We start from the raw sequence: 19,420 nt of genomic DNA on the forward strand, positions 1-19,420 counted from the left end.
GTAACAAGCTATTTGTAACGGGCATATGATTTTCCGTTACAATTACATCATTTGTAACGGGAAAATTCAATGTCCGTTACGAATAACTAACTAGTCGTAACCCACAAGTCTTCCCGTTACGAATAATCAACTAGTCGTAACCAACAAGTCTTGCACGTTACGAATAACCAACTAGTCGTAACCAACAAATTTTGCCCGTTACAAATAACCAACTAGTCGTAACCAACCAACCTTGCCCGTTACGAATAGTTTCAAAGTAAACCCTAACTTTTAATTTCCCCTTTCTCACTCTTTCTCTCAAAATATTATTTCCCCTTTCTCTATCCAATGTTGAAGTAGCTCGGTCGTCGTCCTCAGATCCCTCAACTCCATTGAAGCAACTCGGTTATCACCTCAAGCTCCGTTTTTTCTCTCTCTATTGAGAATCGAGGATGTCAGGCGTATCGTTGCAGTGCGGAGATTGTGGAGCTCTTCTGAAATCCGTAGAAGAAGATCAACAACATGCGGAGCTCACTTCTCACTCCAATTTCTCTAAGTCTACTAAGCTTGTTCTTAATCTCGTCTGCTCTTCCTGCGGCAAACCCTGCCGCTCCAAAATTGTAATCTCCTCTCTCTTTTCCATTGTTCATATTCAATTTGAAATTAGGGTTTTTTGATTTGTTGAATTTGATTTATCAGGAGAGTGATTTCAAAGTAAACCCTAACTTTTAATTTCCCCTTCTTCTTGTTCCCCTTCTTAGGGTTTTCGATTTTTGGAGCTCAGCTTTTCTTCAAGTTTTGCCGCCATGGGAAGAAGTAAGATCTTCATTTATGCGTTATTTTTTCTGGATTAGTGTTTCGATTGTACTGTCAGTTGTCAATTTTGTTTTTGTATGTTCAATCGATTTTGTGAATTCAGTTTCTTCGTCAAATTGGGGTTAATAGTCGAATTTTGCTGTTTTTTTTTTGCTAGTTTTTGCTTGTTTTTTTGTGTTGATATGATAATTTTGAGTGATTATTTGCTATGAAGTCTGTAACTTTTCCTATTTTTGTTTAGATTTGATCAATTTCTTTTTTTGTTACGGGCACAGTCGAACAAGTTATGGATGCAATGCATGCGCCAATCGTGTTCGACAAGTACGAGGTTCATGGTGATATGAAGAAGATTCCAGAAGGTGTTCTTGAATCAATTCGAGAGAATAAGGTTTGTATCAAAGGTGGGTTGATGACACCTGTCGGTGGTGGGGTTAGTTCGTTGAATGTTCATCTGAGAAAGGAGCTTGATCTTTACGCTTCATTAGTTCATTGTTTTAATGTCAAAGGTATTCAAACTAGACATGATAATGTTGATATTGTTGTTATTAGAGAGAATTCTGGAGGAGAGTATGCTGGTTTAGAGCATGAGATTGTTCATGGTGTTGTTGAGAGTCTCAAGGTAAAAATGGATTATTTTTGTTTAATTACTGTTCTTATTATTATTTTAATTTAATTTGTGGAATTATTGTTAGTTTGTCAGATTAATATTCTTTTTTATGCATAATTTTATGATAAGTGTATTATAATGCGTGTTACTTTCACATAGATTGATAATTTACAATTCTATAGTGACTAATGGTATCTTGGAAATGATATGTATGCCCATCAGTGATTTATGGTCTGACTTTTGACTATTTTTGAAGGTATGCTATGGATATATAGATGCTAATATGTGTATTAGGAGGAAAAAGGATCATATTCTTTTTATTACTTTTTATTTAGGGATACTAGAACGAATTTCTTTTGTTTTCTTTATTATCTTTGTAACATTTCTATGGCCTATCGTGGCTTTGAGGTTCTGAAACTAGTTTCTGTTTTGTTGGTAAACCAATTACATGGTGCAATGATAACCATCTTGTGTTGTCAATGTAAGTTAGATAGTATGTACTATCAACAATAGAAACCCCCCTGTCCCCAATTCATACTGTATTTTTTGAAAGAAACCGTCCAACTGAAAGCACTTGAAATCTACTATGTGTTAACTGTTAAATGAGGAGAGTGACGGACGGTTAATGTGGTTTTCTTCTGGTATTCTTTGCAAATCTCCTTGTTCTGTTCCATCATTGGAGTTGTACTACCCTCAAACTTACCTTAATACTTCTACAGTGTCATTACTTGAGCCATTCATTATGTTACGAGTACAACATGGCTCTTATTCGACCCATTACTGACAATGCAATGAGTATGCTACTGTTGTTTAATTTTGCCTTGATGCTAACTAGGGCTTGTATATATGTCTAGATTTAATGATTATGACATTTCAATCTGGTTTTTAATGACCTAAAGGCTAAAGCCAAAAGCTTTACTTAAATGAATGTATTCACCTATCTAAGTCTGGAGTATGTGGTCGTTAATGTGACAATTGTGGTAGCTAAAAAGCAATTTGGTTTACATCAAACTATTCTTCTAGAGATCTATATCAATTTGGTTTATGTTGGCCTCTTTTTATATTATCTCTTGCTATCTTTGTATGTGCTTCTAAATGTCTGCAGATCTATCTCATTTTTGTAATGTGAAGTCATTTGTATTTCCTTGTAAGGGCTGTCAGGAAAAAAAAAAAAAAAAAACTCACGGTTGGATGTCATTCTTTATTCTTGTTTATTACAAGTTGCCTTTGACGGATAAGCGGAAGACATATTATGAATATTCTGGATTGTGGCATATCTATGGTATCTTGGCAATGAATTGTTGGTTCTACGCTGCAGTTTTCCACAGTCGGTCAGTACTCATCCTTTTGTATTTCTCTGTGTAATTCATTCATCAAATTTATGCATTTCCCGTAGCTTTAAGATATCCCTGAGTTCTGCATCCTAAGCTATGTATGTTCTTGATAGCTTCTAAATACTTTTATGTTGGTATCTTGGCAAAAAAGTGCAATTCAAGATTGATTTTTACACTCTAACGATTCTCACACAAGGGAAAAGATATAGGCTAGAACGAACAAGGCTTTTATTTAGTTATTTATTTTAATTATATATTTTATACTTATAAAGTTGTTATATTGAAAGCTTAAAACTGGTAAATCTCTTTTTCATTTTTTTTAATCTATTTAGTTTGTTGACTCTATGCTGGTAGGAATAGCTGAATCTGTGACGTGCCCTTTCTTACGGTGACAAGTAAACTAGCTAGATTTGAGCAATATTTGGGACCTTGATCATTACTAGTGGGCTCATTGTTGAAGCACATGAGCACCTAGTTTACACTATTACAAAAAGTGGAATAAGAAACGCAAGATAGAGAACGGTCAACTTGCTTAAGCGTTTTATAAAATTTAATAGAACGGTTTTCACTTATAGGTGTTTTATAAATGAAAGAATATAGATCGGTTAGCTTATTACCCGTTCTATATTATTTTAACCCACAAAAAAAAAAACACAATTAATATATTTCAGAAGATATAGAACCGTTCTGTATCCTTAGAAACAAAAACCTACTTCGTGCAAAACAAAAATGAAAAAGAAACAAAAACCTAACTCCACCTATGTTTATTTTGCTAGCCGCCGTTTATACACCTTGTTTGTTATCACTAAATCACCTTCCTTTCTCTTAAGTTTAAAGGCAATTTTTTTTTAAGTGTTTCTATCAAGTTATCGTCAGCTATATTCGAGACTTTCTACTGTTGAATTCTTTTTTTTTTTCTAAATTTCTTCTACTCTTCTATGAGATAAATTCATCAAATCATGAGCCTTCAGTTCTTTTAAATTTAAATTTTTTTCACAATTTACGGATTTTACAGTCATTATTAGATCGTTTTGGTTGAAGATTATCAATCGATGCAAAGTTTTTGTCTTTACATTTTGTAGATGTTTGAAATATCTGAAGTACATTCGACACCGTTACGTGCCGGCGACCACCCAAAATTGGGTCGGTGACTCATATTCAAGGTTTGTTGTTAATCTTTTAATTTTTTTTAATATTGATTTATATAATTTTGTAAGCTTATGATATGGAGAATTTTTTTAATCGATGTGTCAGTTGTTTCGTTTAATTATAGGTTCGATGCTTCTACAATTTTTTTGAAGAACATAATGATTAATTTAACTTATATTTTTTGGAAATGCCTTGAATGTTTTTTTTTTTTTTTTTTTTTTTTTTTTTTTTTTTTTTTTTTTTTTTTTTTTGCTGCACCTGTTTGGTAATGAGATGAAAATAGTTAATATGTGTTGGGTTCCTAGTAATAATCTTCGGGAATTAAAAATGTACTATCTTTTTTTTTAATAGTGCCTCTAATACATTTTATGTTTTTTTTTGTTCTTTCTACAGATTAATCACATAGGACAATAGGAGAAAGGATAAAAAAGCTTCATGGAATCCATAAATGCAATCTTTTATTCTTCAGCTTTTTTGAACTATAATTGTACTTGAGTTTTCATTTGTTTTATCATACGGAGAGTATGAATTGTTGTATAATACACCTTGTTTGTTTTTGTTAGTGATTTTGAATGATCTGATTTAAAATATCGTAATTTCATTTTAATTCCTTATTATTTAAGCAAGAAATTAAAATACGGTATTTGTATATACAAATACTGTATATTAGTTTTTTTTTTTTTTTTAAAAAGAAGGATTAGAGAATTGTTATCATTCTTGACCGTTCTCTTTACTAATGTAAGTATACAACGGTTATGTAGCCTAACCGTTCTTTATTCCTTCTTTATTTTGTGATTTTAGTTAGGAAATAGAGAACGTTTGTGTTAGATGACCGTTCTCTATAGTTGAGTATACAGGTGGCCTACATGAACCGTTCTATATACTTTACACATCGCTTAGCAGGACAACGGTCCTCAAGCGTTCTATAAAGCCTCTTTAAACCGTTCTATAAACCCTTTTTTGTAGTAGTGTTATGTATTAGGAGGTTGAAATCGAAACAATGTTGAATAAAAATTAGTTCTGTTAGTGGGTGGGATTGAAGGCTGATGCTCTTTATGGATGTCATGAAGTTGTTGCTCAGTTACTTTTAATATATACACGTATAATGTATGGTATTAAGGCTTTGATTAATTGATAAGAGTGTATAATGCTGTTTTGTTCCTAATGGCCAAAGTTGGAACATTGACACTCTTTTGTAAATTGAGTATACACTAGAGTTTTATATGGATTATAAAAGATAATATACTTGTGAAGGAGAGGAGAATATTTATCAAGATGCCTTCTTTAGTTCTTTACATGGGCTGTGACCAGATAATTTTTATGTGGTGTTATGTAGAAGTCTTTCTCTAATAGTGTGTTTTGTTTACTGTTTCAGTTTATCCAGACTATTAGATTAATATTGTTTTGGTTTTAGGTCTTGAAGTACACAGAAGGCTTGTGCTGGGTCATGCATTATTATTATGGAGTCTGATCATGAGAGTGGTGAGTTAGTTTTACCACCATCTTCCTCTGTCATGCATAATTTTCCTAGTTCGACCTCAGTGAATATCAATACTGGTGATGAGTCCGAGAGACGGTCAATACAGCTGCAGGGGATATGTTATCTGCAACTGATGCAGATGAAAAACAAGGTGAGGAAGAGAATGCTGACAAGAGAATGCAGATGCAACTGTTCTAATGATGTCAGATGAAATTTGCTGAGAATTTTAACACGAAGTCATAAGTGTATATAGGAGAGTATAAAAAACAAGTAGTAGTACAGTGTGTAATACAGGATTTGTCTAGCATTTACATGATATTTTACTGCAAATATGCAGGTGTTATTAGTATTGTTGTTTGTCAAGGAATAATAAGTCTTTTAGAATGTAATAATTTAGGTGGTAAATGGAAAGAAGAATAGGGGTATTTGTACCTAGCACCTGAAATACTAGTTACAAATGCCCCTGAATTTTTGTCTTAATCGGAGATTATTTGTAACGGACATTGTAATTGCCCGTTACGAATAAGTAGTTATTCGTAACGGGCACCTGAAACGCCCGTTACAAATAAGTAGTTATTCTTAACGGGCACTAGAAACGCCCGTTACGAATAAGTAGTTATTCTTAACGGGCACTAGAAACGCCCGTTACGAATAAGTAGTTATTCGTAACGAGCACCTTAAACGCCTGTTAAGAATATCTACTTATTCGTAACGGGCACCTTAAACGCCTGTTAAGAATATCTACTTATTCGTAACGGGCACCTAAAACGCCTGTTACGAATAACTACTTATTCGTAACGGACATTGTAAGTGCCCGTTACGAATAAGTAGTTATTCGTAACAGACGGTGCCCGTTACGAATAATAATGGCCATCCGTAACGGCCGTGTACGTAACGGACGCTGTCCGTTACGGATGGGCCCTTTTTGCCCGTTACAGATAACTTTTTTCCACTAGTGTTACTTATATGGGTTAATTGTATTATGAGGTTACTTGTATGGGTTACTTGTATCGTGGGGTTACTTGTAGGTGTTACTTGTATTCTGAGTAACTCCTACAAGTAACATTAGACCAAAACTCCATCATACAAAACCAGTAACACGCTACATGTAACCCCTGACCAAATCTAGTAACACCCATACAAGTAACCCCAGAATACAAGTAACCCCTGACAAAACCAGTAACACTCATACAAGTAACCCCATAATACAAGTAACCCCTACAAATAACCCCTGACAAAATAAGTAACACCCTACAAGTAACCGCTGACAAAACCAGTAACATTCTACAAATAACCCCAGCCGCATACAAAAATTTGTACTTACACAATTATAAACATTTAATATATAAAATGTATTTTGAGATGCGTAATTTCATCCTTGTTGTGATATTATTGGAACGGGATGAAGTATATATTTGCATGTTTTGAAGAAGATCAGTTTATGATAATAGTGGGTCAAGATTATCATAAATTAGTACTCTATTTCAAAACTCTAAGAGTGTATTCTACAAAAATTTATTGGATCAATAATTGTTAAATATTTAATAAAAATCAAATGCACCCTACTATAAATTTAAGTTTGCAACTTTTATATGGTCGTACTTGACGTTCTAGCGACTACAATGAACACACTCCACTTGATTAACTTGATTGATAATTTTTTATCAATGATAGAATATCTTATCATATATTCTATCAATCAACATGGAAAATCACAAAAAATATCTTAAAATGCTTCTCTGTAGTAGCGTATGTATCCGATTAACGGGTCAAATCATCTAACAGAATCACACGTCATTTAACAGATGATAAGACCAACTATCAACTAAATTATTCAATAAAATGGGCATCAACTAGTCTTAATCCTTTAATAATTGATTTTTTTTAAACAAACTTAAACATTTTGAAATGACGTACGTTGCATGGGTTTCCTTATCATAATCACGTGCTTTAACTCTATAAGTATGGTAGCAACATGCAATCCATGAATCCAACACCACTAATCTCATCTTCAGTATCACAAAGTTGTAAGACTAACTTCTCACGCAATCAATTCCCAAAATGTTACGAATTATAATTTTTGTTATTTTTCTGGTTTGCGGGGTTTTGGTTAAGGGTGAACCAAAAGTGCCATGTTACTTCATTTTTGGGGACTCGTTGTCCGATGTTGGAAACAACAATAACCTCAGGACAATGGTTAAAGCAAATTACCCTCCGTATGGGGTTGATTTTCCTGGCGGTGTACCAACTGGCAGGTTTACCAATAATCGGACTATTGAGGATTATATATGTAAGTATACCTCATTTCATCAATTACCAAAAAAGTTTACCTCATTGATCCGTCCTTTGAAAAATTGAAAAATCAATTCGATAGGGATGATCATAAATAAAATACCAAGTATATTAAAGAATTTATAGCTCAAAATTCTAATCACTGGCTTATAATTCTTTTGACAAATATATTTTAATTTTCTCACAATACTTCAACAATATTTTCTTTTAGCTTTGGCAGGTTTTGTTATACCTATATAAAAGTTCATACATTCATTATATTAGTACTAGCTATAGTATGCAATAATGTAAAGAATACACAAAATACATTGGATGAATTGTATATGTTGTGTGTACTGCCAATGCCGTGGATATAAGACTGGGAATCATCGCCATATAAAAAGAAAATGATGGCTTTGATGTGTCTATTAACTTATGTGTGCTATGTGTAACTAAAGTTTTGGACCTATAACATACGGGCTTGGTCATGGCTAGTGCTAGACATCGTGCCGGCCATCTCGGGTCGTCCCGATCAGTAAGTCCTACCGTATCGTTCTGGGCCTGGGTGATGGTGGCACATGCCACTAAATGGCACACCCCACTTCACAGCATGACCCACGTGTGTCTAGCGAGCCAGGTCATGCCAGGCCACGGGCTAACCCATTATATATTTTTTTTTATTATAAATCAAATATTTTATTATTAATTAATTAATTTTATTATTAATTAATTAATTTTAACATCTAAATTATTTTTATTTTTTATTAGTTATAGTTTTTTATATTATTATGGTTCTTTTTATTATTTTAATTTTATAATATTTCTTTTAATTGTTTTTATTTTAATTATTTATATTTATTTATAATTATTTTTATTATTATGGGTCGTGCTTGCGTGCTAAAAGTTTGTGCCGCCTGAGGGCTCATGCTGAGTTTGTGTCGAATTTTTAATTTTTTGTTTACGGCGCGGCCCATGGCCCGCCCCTCATTTTTAGTACCATGTCAGGCCGCTATCGTGTCGTGCCCTTGTCGTCCGTAGATCGACCCGACCCATACCGGCCAGCTCTAGTCATGGATATGCTAGTTGTTAATCATAGACTTCCTGGATATATATACTTGAATGGTGGTTTATGTGGGGAATTAACTGGGTATTCCTCTTTTAGATTTAGTAATATGTAATATTTTGTTCTATTAATAGATACACTTTATTTATTTTTGCAATTTTGTATTGTAATTTGCTTAATAGTATATTCAAATTTGTTAAATTTACAGCTACATATCTGGGATTCGACAAGACTATAGCTCCCTATAAAGATCTAATGGGTCAAGATATTTTGAGAGGTGTCAATTTTGCATCTGGTTCTGGTGGAATTCTCATGGAAACTGGAGCACAATTGGTATGATCGTAATTTCTACTTCTATAATACATACATTTTTTCCTAAATTGACAATGACATTGTACTATAATACGAAGTAACTTGCTTCTCAAAAATAAATAAATAAATAAATAAATTTAAAAAAAAAAATCATACTATTAACAACTGGCCACAAACTGATCTCAAGTATATATGACAAACTAGGAAATAGTTCATCAATAAATTCGTACTAGTACTAACTAAATATGTACGTGACATAAGCCTGTATGTAAATATAATCATTAGTATTAATCATAAAATTTTATCACAGGGTGATCGGATATGGTTGGATCGACAAATACAAAATTATATGATGACCATCTTAAGGCTCCAATTTATGGTTTTTGATCCAGTTTCAAACTACTTGAACAAGTGCTTGTACACTGTGAATATTGGTAGCAATGACTACCTTAACAATTACTTCTTGCCGCAATATTATCCATCACAGAGGGTCTTCACCCCTGATCAGTATGCTGATCTATTAATTTCTCGATATAGATCACGATTACGGGTATTTTCTTTGTTGCTTCTCAACACTGATCCCTCCTTAATCTATTTATTTTAAGCAATGATGTTAAATAACATCGATTATGTTTACTACACATTAATTTTGGTTTTATTTTTGTTGTTGTTTTAGACACTATACATTACTGGTGCTAGAAAGTTTGCAATTTTCGGCATTGGTAATCTTGGTTGCATTCCGTCTCAAATTATTAGGAACAATGCAACTGGCTGTGTGGATGAAATCAACCAAGCCGCGAATATGTTCAATACAAAGCTTAAATCGCTTGTGGATGAATTGAATGCGATGCTCCCTGGGGCTAAATTTACGCTAATTAGCCTCTCCAACCTGCAAGCCTTAAGCCCCCTTCCTGCAGGTACGTTATGTAATAATTTAACATGTGTACTAAGCTAGTTGTCACATTATTAGTTCAAACTATACTAAGGGCCTGTTCTCTTCCGTTGAAATTCAGTACAGTTCAGTTCAGTTCAGCTCTTAATTTACGTCTATGATATTGCTAATGATATAAAGCCAAATTTCATTCTTTTAAGCTCTTATTACGACGACGACGACGACGACGACAACAACAACAACAACAACAACAACAACAACAACAACAACAACAACAACAACAACAACAACAACAACAACAACAACAACAACAACAACAACAACAACAACAACAACAACAACAACAACAACAACAATATTATTATTATTATTATTATTATTATTATTAACAATAATAATAATAATAATAATAATAATAATAATAATAATAATCAATAAATAATAATTGTTTTGGGTGTTTTTGTCCCTCGGGAGAGTTACAACACGAAGACTGATCCTGGGTGAGCTGTACCTGCAAAACAAACGGAGACACCAGTTGGGTGGTGCTCCGCCTCCGACGCACAAGTTAGAAACTTGAAGGGAGAAAAAAAGGTGCGGAAATTTAGGTGGGGATCTGCTCGGATTCCAAGCTTAGGATGTCTCTATCAAAGAGTAAAATGTGTAATAAATGGTAAAACGTGTCCTCAAAATAAGGGACATCTCCCTATTTATAGGGTCTTTGGGAATTGTGCCCCTGATTAGGTTACTGAACCCTAATCATTGGTGGGCTGCGCCGTTTGGCGACATTCTCGGGATTTGGGCCTGAAGGCCGCCTTTTCCCTTAATTCCGGGAATGACACGTGTCGAGCAGGGATTGGTCCATTTTAGACCAATCTGGGGCTGACACGTGTCACCTTCTGATTGGGCCACGTGGCAGGGTAAATTACCCTAAACAATAATAATAATAATAATAATAATAATAATAATAATAATAATAATAATAATAATAACAATAATAATTGAAATAATAATACTAATAATAATAATCAATAAATAATAATAATAATCATCAATAAATAATAATAATAATAATAATAATAATAATAATAATAATACTAATAATAATAATCAATAAATAATAATAATAATCATCAATAATTAATAATAATAATAATAATAATATTAATAATAATATGTACATTTGTATATACACATATGTATAGTAATAAATAATCAATAAATAATCAAAGATCACTAATCCGTAGTTAAAAATCACTAATTAATAAGTTAAGTTCAGTTAAGTTAAGTTAAGTTAAGTTAAGTTAAGCTTAGTTCAGCTCAGTTCAGTTCAGTTCAGTTCAGTTCAGTTCAGCTGAGTTCAGTCAATGGGAACAGGCCCTAAAACTAGGAGTGAAACTAATTCGGTTTAAAATCAAACCAAACCGAAAACCCGAACTATGGTTTGGTATTTTTTTTCTAATGTAGTCCGGTTTGGTTTTATAAAAAAATAAAAAAAAAAAAGAGCTGGTTTTCGGTTTGATGAATTGAAAACCAAAAAAATTAAAACCAAACTGAAATTTTGGCCCAAACCCTAAATTTACCCTAGCCCAACTCTGATTTTAGCCTAAGTATATACAGGAAGAAAAAAAAAATCTAATCTTACATCCATCCTCTCTCAGCCTCTCATTCTCCTACTCTCAGCTCCTACTATAGTTGTCAATTTAAGTATTCAAGTCGGGTTCAGGTCGGGTTAAATCAGGAACAGGTTATGTCGGTCAATATAGCCTCAGATCAGGTTTAGATTCGGGTTGGGTCAATTTTGATTCAGATTATTCCGGGTCATTCACCCTTTTGGGTGTAGGTCAGGTTCGATTTGAGTAAAATTCAAGTCAGGTTCAATTTCAGGTTCAGGTTGTGTTGAGTTGAGTTTGGGTGGGTTAATAGATGATACATTGGGGTTCGGGTTAGTGTTGGATCAGATTTGGTCGGATAATCTTAAAGTTGGACCATTCTTTGTTTTAGTTCAAGTTCAATTCGAATAAATATTGATGTTTAGTGGCCAAGTTGAATCTACATATATAGTTACACCTAGAAAAATTTGATCAAGCATTATCAAAATTTTATTAAACCTATACGCGAAGTAAAAGAGAACAAAAAGTATATCAGCCGAACAAATTGTACCAATATGCTGTTAAGGATTAAGGGTTTACATAATTGTACCAATATATAAGCTGGAAAAAAAAGTATATAAAATTTTTCATTATACCTTCTATGACTCGGGTCAATAACTGGTTGTGTTGGGTTATAACCATTTTCAGGTTCTAATTGGGTCGGGTACTGATTCGGGTTTGAATTGTTGTCAGGTAGGATTAAATCGGTTGACGGTTACCATAAGGTTGGGTGTAGGTTTGGGTTCAGGTCATAAAATATTGGATCAAATTGATTGGTTGTTAACATCAGGTTGGATTCAGGTCGGGTTATAGGTCACTCGTTTCACCACAATTGTTCGGATACACGTCAGGTTCAAATCATTATCGGTTAAGGTTGGATTCTCAGGTCAAGTCAATTTTTGACAGCTCTAGCTAGCTCTTACTCTTCTACTCGCCGATCTTAGCCTTACACTGCCGACTTTTCTCCACACATCATCGCAACAACGACCATGAAAGCCCTCGTTGAACTTCAAAGAATTGGCCACTACTTTCAGTTTCGAGAGTGATAATTACTACCAACCTATTTGATTTAATGTGAGGAATTTTGTGTTTGATTAAGAATAATCATTGGGATAAGAAGGTTATTTTGCGAAATTAGATTTTTCTAGGGAGATTTTTGTACGCAAAGATTTCTCACCTTAAAATGTGGAGAAAGGAAGATGAATGCTGGACGGTGTCTATAATCTTCCTTTTTTACATGGTTTGAAAGCCCACAAAAAATTGCAGATTAAGGCCCAAATAACAAGGCCCATATGCTTCGTGTGATTCGGTTTGTTTTTTGAAAACTGAAATTTATATGGTTTGGTTTCAATACTAAAGTGGTACGGTGTAGTTTGTAAAATTCCAAAAACTGAATTAGAGTGGTTCGGTTTCAGTTTGGGCTATAAATTAAACCGAAAACCAAACTTTCACCCCTAACTAAAACAATGTAACTTCTACATATCTAATGTACAAAAGCATATTGCTTAATAATGCAGGTATTAATTCAAACTCGACTTGTTGCAAATTGAGGAGTGATTTCCAGTGTGAGCCTTATAGTACACCATGCGCCAATCGAGACTTGTATGCTTTCTTCGACGGATTTCATCCAACTGATGTTATAAATGGAGGAGTAGCAGAAGCTGCATATAGTTCTCCAGATCGTCGGATCGCTAATCCGATGAACATCAATGAATTAACTAGCAATCAGCAGGGCAAAGCGACGCACAGACATTAGTGACACTGTATTATTGTTGCTCCACATATACTGTTCTATTAATCAACATTCTTATTTTTTGGTGATAACTTGGGTGTACCCGTGCAAAATGTACGGGATATATAAGAAAAAAAAAATATTTAAAATATGGAAAGTTGATTTTGATGTTATAATTTAGACTTCAGTTGTACTAGTCGGTTTTGTTGAACGCTAATTAGCTCTGTTGTACTGAGTATTAATAATCGTATTAATAATGTGTTGAGATCTGCTGTGATGTGCTGTGCTGAAATATAATATTCTATGCTTTGCTTAGAAGCTCAAAAAACAGGATCTTACTCTTTTATGTCGGTGGCCACACAATGCTATTTTGGGGTTTACTTTTTCAAAGTTATAGAGGTTACCCGTTCAATGTTATAGAGGTTACTCGTGTTACTCGGTTAGTGTCATATGGGTTAGTGTCTTGCTCTAGGAGTTACATACTTTGTTATGTTCCAAGTAGTTATTCGCTTAGGCCAATTACACAAAAACGTGTAGTACATTTTTTTTTGTTTTTGATGATCAAAGAAGTGGAAAATGTTTGGAGGGTAGTCCCTAAAAAAAATGCATATAATTGAAGGGTTGGAGATTTAGAGTACTATAGTGAATTGTCGATAAAAAAAACTGTATACTCGTACTAATGCATGACATATATTATACTATGTACCAAAAAAAATACTCGTAAAACAAAGTGAAATGTTAGTACGTAGTGTTTAAATAAAAGTGAAATGTTGGGGATTTTGAGTGCTATAGTGAATTGTTGATAAAAGAACTGTATACTCGTATTAATGCATGTCATATGTTATACAACGTACCAAAAAAAATCAGAAAGTGAAAATGTTAGTAATAGTCCCTTGAAAAAAAAAACAAAAGAAAAACCAAAAAGAAATAGTGAATGGGTAGTTATTGATTTTTTTAAAAAAAAAAATGATAAAAAAAAACAAAAAATAAAATAGTGGGATTGGTCGTGTTTTTTTATTAAAAAAAAAAAAAAACCCCTCAAATGTATGAGAGTTTAGCATTGAGGTTTTGGAGGCTTCGCATTAAAAGTGACTCTGCAATTATATATTAGATTCCCACATTTCTTGTTTTTTATTTTTCAATTTTTTTTTATTTTATCATTTGTGTTGCTTATAAAAGTGCCCACTAATTGATCTCACGGTCAACCTGAATTTTAATCTTCAATGGCCTTGGAATCTAATAATTTGTGATGTTACAAAAGAATTGGACCATTGAATAAAATTAGGAAAATTGTAAATAACCACTGCTTAAATCACCCAAAATTGATTTTATAGCCCCATTTTTTTTAAAAAAAATAACCACTTTAAAAACTGTAAAATATTAAAAATCGCCACTTTTTTAGTCAATTTTTTATTCAATTAGGACAAAAAGTGAAGAAAGTACATTAAAGAAGGAAGAATAACCATCAAAAATTAGCTTATAAATACTCGAAAACATGATTTGACTAATGTTAAAAGGTGTTGATTTCTAATGTTTTTCACTTTTAGAGATGGTTATTTAAAACAAAGATAAAAAAAAAAGGGGTGGTAAAATCAATTTTTGGGTGATTTAAGAGGTGATTATTGTACAATTATTCCATAAAATTATCTTCAATGGTCCAATTCTTTTTCTTCTTGTCAAATTCCCTCTCACATCCTTAGTTTTCAATAAATTAGAGCACTCACAATGGGTGACTCAACACCCTCCCCACAACACTCTCTCCTATTTTGGGCTAGCTTACCACAATGTGAAAGGTGACTCATGGGGTGAGGCTTCTCCCTCTTCCAAGTCATTGACAACCTCGGCACACGAGTCCAGTGACAAACTCTTTTCAAGGAGAAGACAAGTGACAACTTTTTTATATTTTCATTTAATTTTTTTGCCCAAAATTAACATATACGAGTAACAATTTTTGTAAGGATTTTTTGTGAAAAAATACCTTTTATATACAACTTTTTGTGAAAAACTACCTTTTAAAAAATTGTTGTAAATGACTACCTCTTTTTTAAAAATGTTGTAAAAGACTACTTATTACCGGAATCTGGTCGTTGATTTTTTTCGCCGGCGTTGACTTAGTCACGTGAGTAGCACGTGCTCTTTAATGACCCTTTTCTCACCCATTTTCCCCCAAATTTCACGAGTTCCTCCAATTTAGCCCCTTTTTGTAACCCTAGAAACCTAATTTCTCGATTTCTTCTCCAATTCAGCCCCAATCTGTTGAATTTCCTTCCAATTATTGTAAGTTTTCCTTTAATCCATATTTATCTTGCTTAATTTGTGCAAACCCCCCTTTTCAATTGTTAGGTATATGCGAAAATGTTTAAAGTAATTGTGTTTTTATGTATTGATTGCGATTGCGAATTTAATGCAGGTGCGATGGCTTTTACTTCCAGTGACTAGTGCAATTGTGGTTTAATTTAGGGAAGTTTGAAGTTTGTGAGAGGAATTTACAATTATTAATTTTTAAATTTGATTGTTGCGCTATGGTTGTTAGTGTACTGTGGTTGGGATGATGGTTAGTATGGCTGCTACTTGCTGCTTAATGGGGTGTGCTCGTGTTATTGTTGGTGGCGTCAAGAGGTATAGATAGAGGGTGGTGGTGCGGTGATGGCATGGGAATGTGTGCTGCTAAGAGAAAGGGAAGGTGCTGCTGCGAGGATCGCGGAATTGCGAAGTAGCTAGTGTGGGCTTGGATGTGTTAGATTCGATAGGCTAGAGGTGGTTTCAAGTGGCTGGGGTTGTGTTGGTTTTTGGATGCGTGAAGGTGTAGGCGAGCTTCTGGAAACCAATAACTGCCAAAGCTAATGTCCCACACGTATCGCATTTATTATTGCCAAAATATAGAATCACTTTCTCTCTCTTCCTCATTCATTCACCAGTTACTTTCTCTCTCCTCGTTTTTTCTCTAAACTGCGATTTCTCTCTCTTCCTCATTCATTCACCAGTTACTTTCTCTCTCCTCGTTTTTCTCTAAACTGCGATTTCTCTCTGTATAACTGGCGATTTCGAGCTTTTTCTCTCTCCTCAATCGGCGATTTTTGAGCTTTTTCTCTCTTCTCTTTCACTTGAAGTTGTTATTTGCTTAATTCAGGTTCGTTTACTTACTTTTATTGAGATTTTTGTTAGTTTAAGTTGTTTTGATTCTTCAATTTTTTGGTTTTTTATTTTGTTTTTGTTTTCGATTTTCGTAGTGTTTTATTCTGCTATGGTGAAGAAGAAGAGTACAAAGAAGTCTGCAGATTCTGAAGAAGGTGTGTTGTTTACTTAAATTTTTCATTATTTTATCAAAATTTTCAATTGAATTTTCGCTTATATATGTTGAATTAGTACTGCATGTTATTTTTATAGTTTTCACTTGATTTTTCATGAAGATTATGATAATTGAATTTGAAATTTGAAATTAATATGTTTAATTTTGCTTTATTTTATTGTCCATTGTATACACTTAGTTAAAAATTTGTTATACATGTGTTGTGGTGTTGTTATATGTTAAATAAATTTTGCATGTTTGTTTGCAGAATTTTTTATCATTGCTTATTATTCTTCAAAATTTTCATGTTAGGTTTTTAGTAGAGAATGCTAATTAAATTGATTTTAGGTTTAGGTTTTATGTTTTAGTTAGAGTATGAATATAGCAGGCATATGTGTATTATGTTTGTGCATCTATGTTTGAGTAACATGCATATGTGCATTGTGTTTGTGCATTTGTGCATTGTGTTTGAGTAATATACATATGTGTCATTTATATGCTTGTTAATGGTCACTTTATGATGTTAAAAAGGTCACTTTATGTTGTTAAAAGGGTCACTGTATGCAGTTACAAGGATCACTTTTTCAGTTAAAAGGGTTACTTGTTGTGGTTAAAAAGGTCACTTTATGCATTTAAAAGGGTCACTTTTTGTGATGTGTTTTGAGTAACAGGCATATGCGCATTTTGTTTGTGCATTTATGGATTGTGTTCTATATGTGTCATATATTTGCATGACAAAGGTTACTTTATGTTGTTAAAAGGGTCACTTTGTGCTGTTAAAAAGGTACCTTTATGTAGTTAAAATGGTCATTTTTTCAGTTAAATTACTTATTGCAGTTACAAGGGTCACTTTATGCACATTATTCTGAATTTTTCCATGAGTAATTTCTGAATTTGCAATTTGGTTATTTCTCTTAATTAGATACAGGTGGTTCAATATGTGGATATCGTTATAAATTGCCTTCAAAGGGAAAAGCAAAGCCTAAAGAGCCTGCTAAGGGCAAAGAAATACCTAAAAAGACCAAGACAGTTCCTGAGAAGGCCATAATAGTTTCTAAGAATGCCAAACCAGAGTCTGACAAGGCCAAAATAATTCCTAAGAAGGCCAAAATTGTACCTAAGAAGGCCAAAACAGTGCATAATTCTAATTTTGTAATGCTTTCTGATTCTGATTCTGAGACTTTTGTGTAAGCATACATGTTTTTTTATTTGCATTTTTTAATTATATTTTATTTTTAGATTATATTGTTTCAATTATTTTTTTTATATTTTTATTATTTAGGGAGCGAAGACGCTTGATTGCAAGGTGTAGACCACATACTTTGGAATTTTTGTTGCAGAACTTTAGTTCTAAGCAAAAACAGGCTGTTGAAGAAGTTGGTTTTGGTGGTTTATTACATTTGAAATTGAAAACTGTTAATCGTGAAATGTTACCTTGGCTTGTTGAAAACTTCAATGGTGGTAGCTGCATGTTTACCATTGCTACTGGTAAAGAATTTGTTGTTACTAGAAATGATATATGCGATGTTTTTTGCTTGCCTATGAGTGATTTTGTGTTCCTGAACTTAAGAAAAATTCTGAAGATGAAAGTGTACATAAACGTATCATTCAGACATGTAGATCTTATTATGGTCTTTTGGATAAGCAACCTCTTCATTTGTCAAAATTGGAGTCTTGGATGGTTGATTTGGTTGATGGAGGGGAAGAATTTAAGAGGTGTTTTGTTCTTCATGCTATGTCTAGCATTTTAGCTCCTACTACTAATCGGACTGTTTCATTGAAGTTGCTGAAAGATGTTGAAGAAGTTGATGAAATCAAAGCTTTAGATTGGTGTTCAAATGTTTTGAAAAAGTTAAAGAAGGCTGTTAAGAAGTATAAGAATCATGAAACTACTCAAAATGTTAGTGGTTGTTTACTGGTTTTGCAAATTATGTATTTTCATCGTTTAAATTTTCAAGGTGAAAAGGAAAGTAGTACTCTAAAAGGAATGGTGTCCTTCAACAAGTGTATTATTCTGATAGCGGGTTCAGAATTCTTAGAAAGCTAATATATTCAGTAAGGTTAAGTGATCGGAATGCCTGGGTGGAGGTCGCTTCCGATCTGTAATATTAATATAATTAATATTACAGCTTAAGCTTGACTGAACCCTTCGGGTCAAACCAAAGCAAAATATACGAACCGACTCGATGAATTAATTCAGAAGAAATTAATTCGTCGCCCGAGTGTTAAATATTTAGACGGTGAAAATTCAAGCTTAGAGCGTCGAAACCGAGCGTCGGAAGTCGAGTCAAAAATAATAAAAGACGAGACGACAAATTAGTAATAAATCAACAATGACCAAAATACCCCTAGCATCGGAATCCCGAGTGCTAGGGGATTAATCGAGCTAGCAGCCCGCACCATGTGCGACACATGCTAGCAAGGCGTGGCTAGCAGCCCGCACCATGTGCGAGGCATGCTAGCACAGCACGGCCAGCAGCCCGCAAGCAGTGTGTGGCGTGCTGGCGTGCGCTACTGCTAGCAGCCCGCACATGTGCGTGGCTAGCTAGAAGCGCCCTCGGCATCAGCAGCCCGCACTGATGTGCGTGGGCGTGCTGGGCCGAGCTGGCTGCGGCTAGTAGCCCGCACGGTGCGAGGTTAGCTGGGCCGTGGGCCTAGGTCGGGTAGAAAGGGGAAGCTAGTAAGTATGCTTGTTTTTTGGTGTGGACAAGTGTCACAAGGAGAGGAAGGAGTGGGGAGCAAGTATGGTCCCCTCCTCTCCAAGTGGTCCATACTCCTCTTTACATATGACTAGGACACTTGTTGATTTATTAATTGCTTATATATTTAATTTAATTTAGCTTTAAA

General features: G+C 33.9%; 3 protein-coding genes across 4 annotated transcripts; all 3 read left to right on the forward strand.

Moving 5' to 3' along the window:
* The first annotated feature begins 248 nt into the window (after window positions 1-248).
* LOC110690841 (probable isocitrate dehydrogenase [NAD] subunit alpha, mitochondrial) lies at window positions 249-4,492 on the forward strand. The gene is made up of 6 exons (XM_021867728.1): window positions 249-599; window positions 741-795; window positions 1,071-1,414; window positions 2,624-2,733; window positions 3,819-3,899; window positions 4,279-4,492. The coding sequence occupies exons 1-6, from the start codon at window positions 432-434 to the stop codon at window positions 4,289-4,291; spliced, it is 771 nt and encodes a 256-aa protein (XP_021723420.1). The 5' UTR covers window positions 249-431; the 3' UTR covers window positions 4,292-4,492.
* Window positions 4,493-7,426: 2,934 nt separating this feature from the next.
* On the forward strand, window positions 7,427-13,308 carry LOC110691862 (GDSL esterase/lipase At1g29660-like). Its single transcript, XM_021868832.1, has 5 exons — window positions 7,427-7,655; window positions 8,908-9,032; window positions 9,322-9,561; window positions 9,688-9,928; window positions 13,070-13,308. Exons 1-5 carry the CDS (start codon window positions 7,427-7,429, stop codon window positions 13,306-13,308), a joined length of 1,074 nt encoding a protein of 357 aa, XP_021724524.1.
* Window positions 13,309-15,314: 2,006 nt separating this feature from the next.
* On the forward strand, window positions 15,315-18,429 carry LOC110690851. 2 transcript variants are annotated; one of them, XR_002505175.1, is made up of 4 exons: window positions 15,315-15,561; window positions 15,695-16,414; window positions 16,515-16,574; window positions 17,496-18,423. XR_002505175.1 is itself a non-coding variant. In XM_021867739.1 (3 exons), exons 2-3 carry the CDS (start codon window positions 16,529-16,531, stop codon window positions 17,762-17,764), a joined length of 315 nt encoding a protein of 104 aa, XP_021723431.1. In that variant the 5' UTR covers window positions 15,317-15,561; window positions 15,695-16,528; the 3' UTR covers window positions 17,765-18,429. The 2 variants fall into 2 exon arrangements, 1 of the variants encoding a protein (XP_021723431.1); XM_021867739.1 differs by having other exon boundaries at window positions 15,317-15,561; window positions 15,695-16,574; window positions 17,496-18,429.
* The last annotated feature ends 991 nt before the right edge of the window (window positions 18,430-19,420 follow it).

Source organism: Chenopodium quinoa, unplaced genomic scaffold (assembly GCF_001683475.1).
Source record: "Chenopodium quinoa cultivar QQ74 unplaced genomic scaffold, ASM168347v1, whole genome shotgun sequence".
Taxonomy (NCBI): Eukaryota; Viridiplantae; Streptophyta; class Magnoliopsida; order Caryophyllales; family Amaranthaceae; genus Chenopodium; species Chenopodium quinoa.

Coding starts and splice junctions, on each gene's coding strand:
- LOC110690841 (XM_021867728.1), top strand. CDS start 432: ATGTCAGGCGTATCGTTGCAGTGCGGAGATTGTGGAGCTCTTCTGAAA. Junction 600..740: donor AACCCTGCCGCTCCAAAATT/GTAATCTCCTCT, acceptor TCCCCTTCTTAG/GGTTTTCGATTTTTGGAGCT. Junction 1,415..2,623: donor GTGTTGTTGAGAGTCTCAAG/GTAAAAATGGAT, acceptor GTTTATTACAAG/TTGCCTTTGACGGATAAGCG.
- LOC110691862 (XM_021868832.1), top strand. CDS start 7,427: ATGTTACGAATTATAATTTTTGTTATTTTTCTGGTTTGCGGGGTTTTG. Junction 9,033..9,321: donor TGGAAACTGGAGCACAATTG/GTATGATCGTAA, acceptor ATTTTATCACAG/GGTGATCGGATATGGTTGGA. Junction 9,929..13,069: donor CTTAAGCCCCCTTCCTGCAG/GTACGTTATGTA, acceptor TTAATAATGCAG/GTATTAATTCAAACTCGACT.
- LOC110690851 (XM_021867739.1), top strand. CDS start 16,529: ATGGTGAAGAAGAAGAGTACAAAGAAGTCTGCAGATTCTGAAGAAG. Junction 16,575..17,495: donor GTCTGCAGATTCTGAAGAAG/GTGTGTTGTTTA, acceptor TCTCTTAATTAG/ATACAGGTGGTTCAATATGT.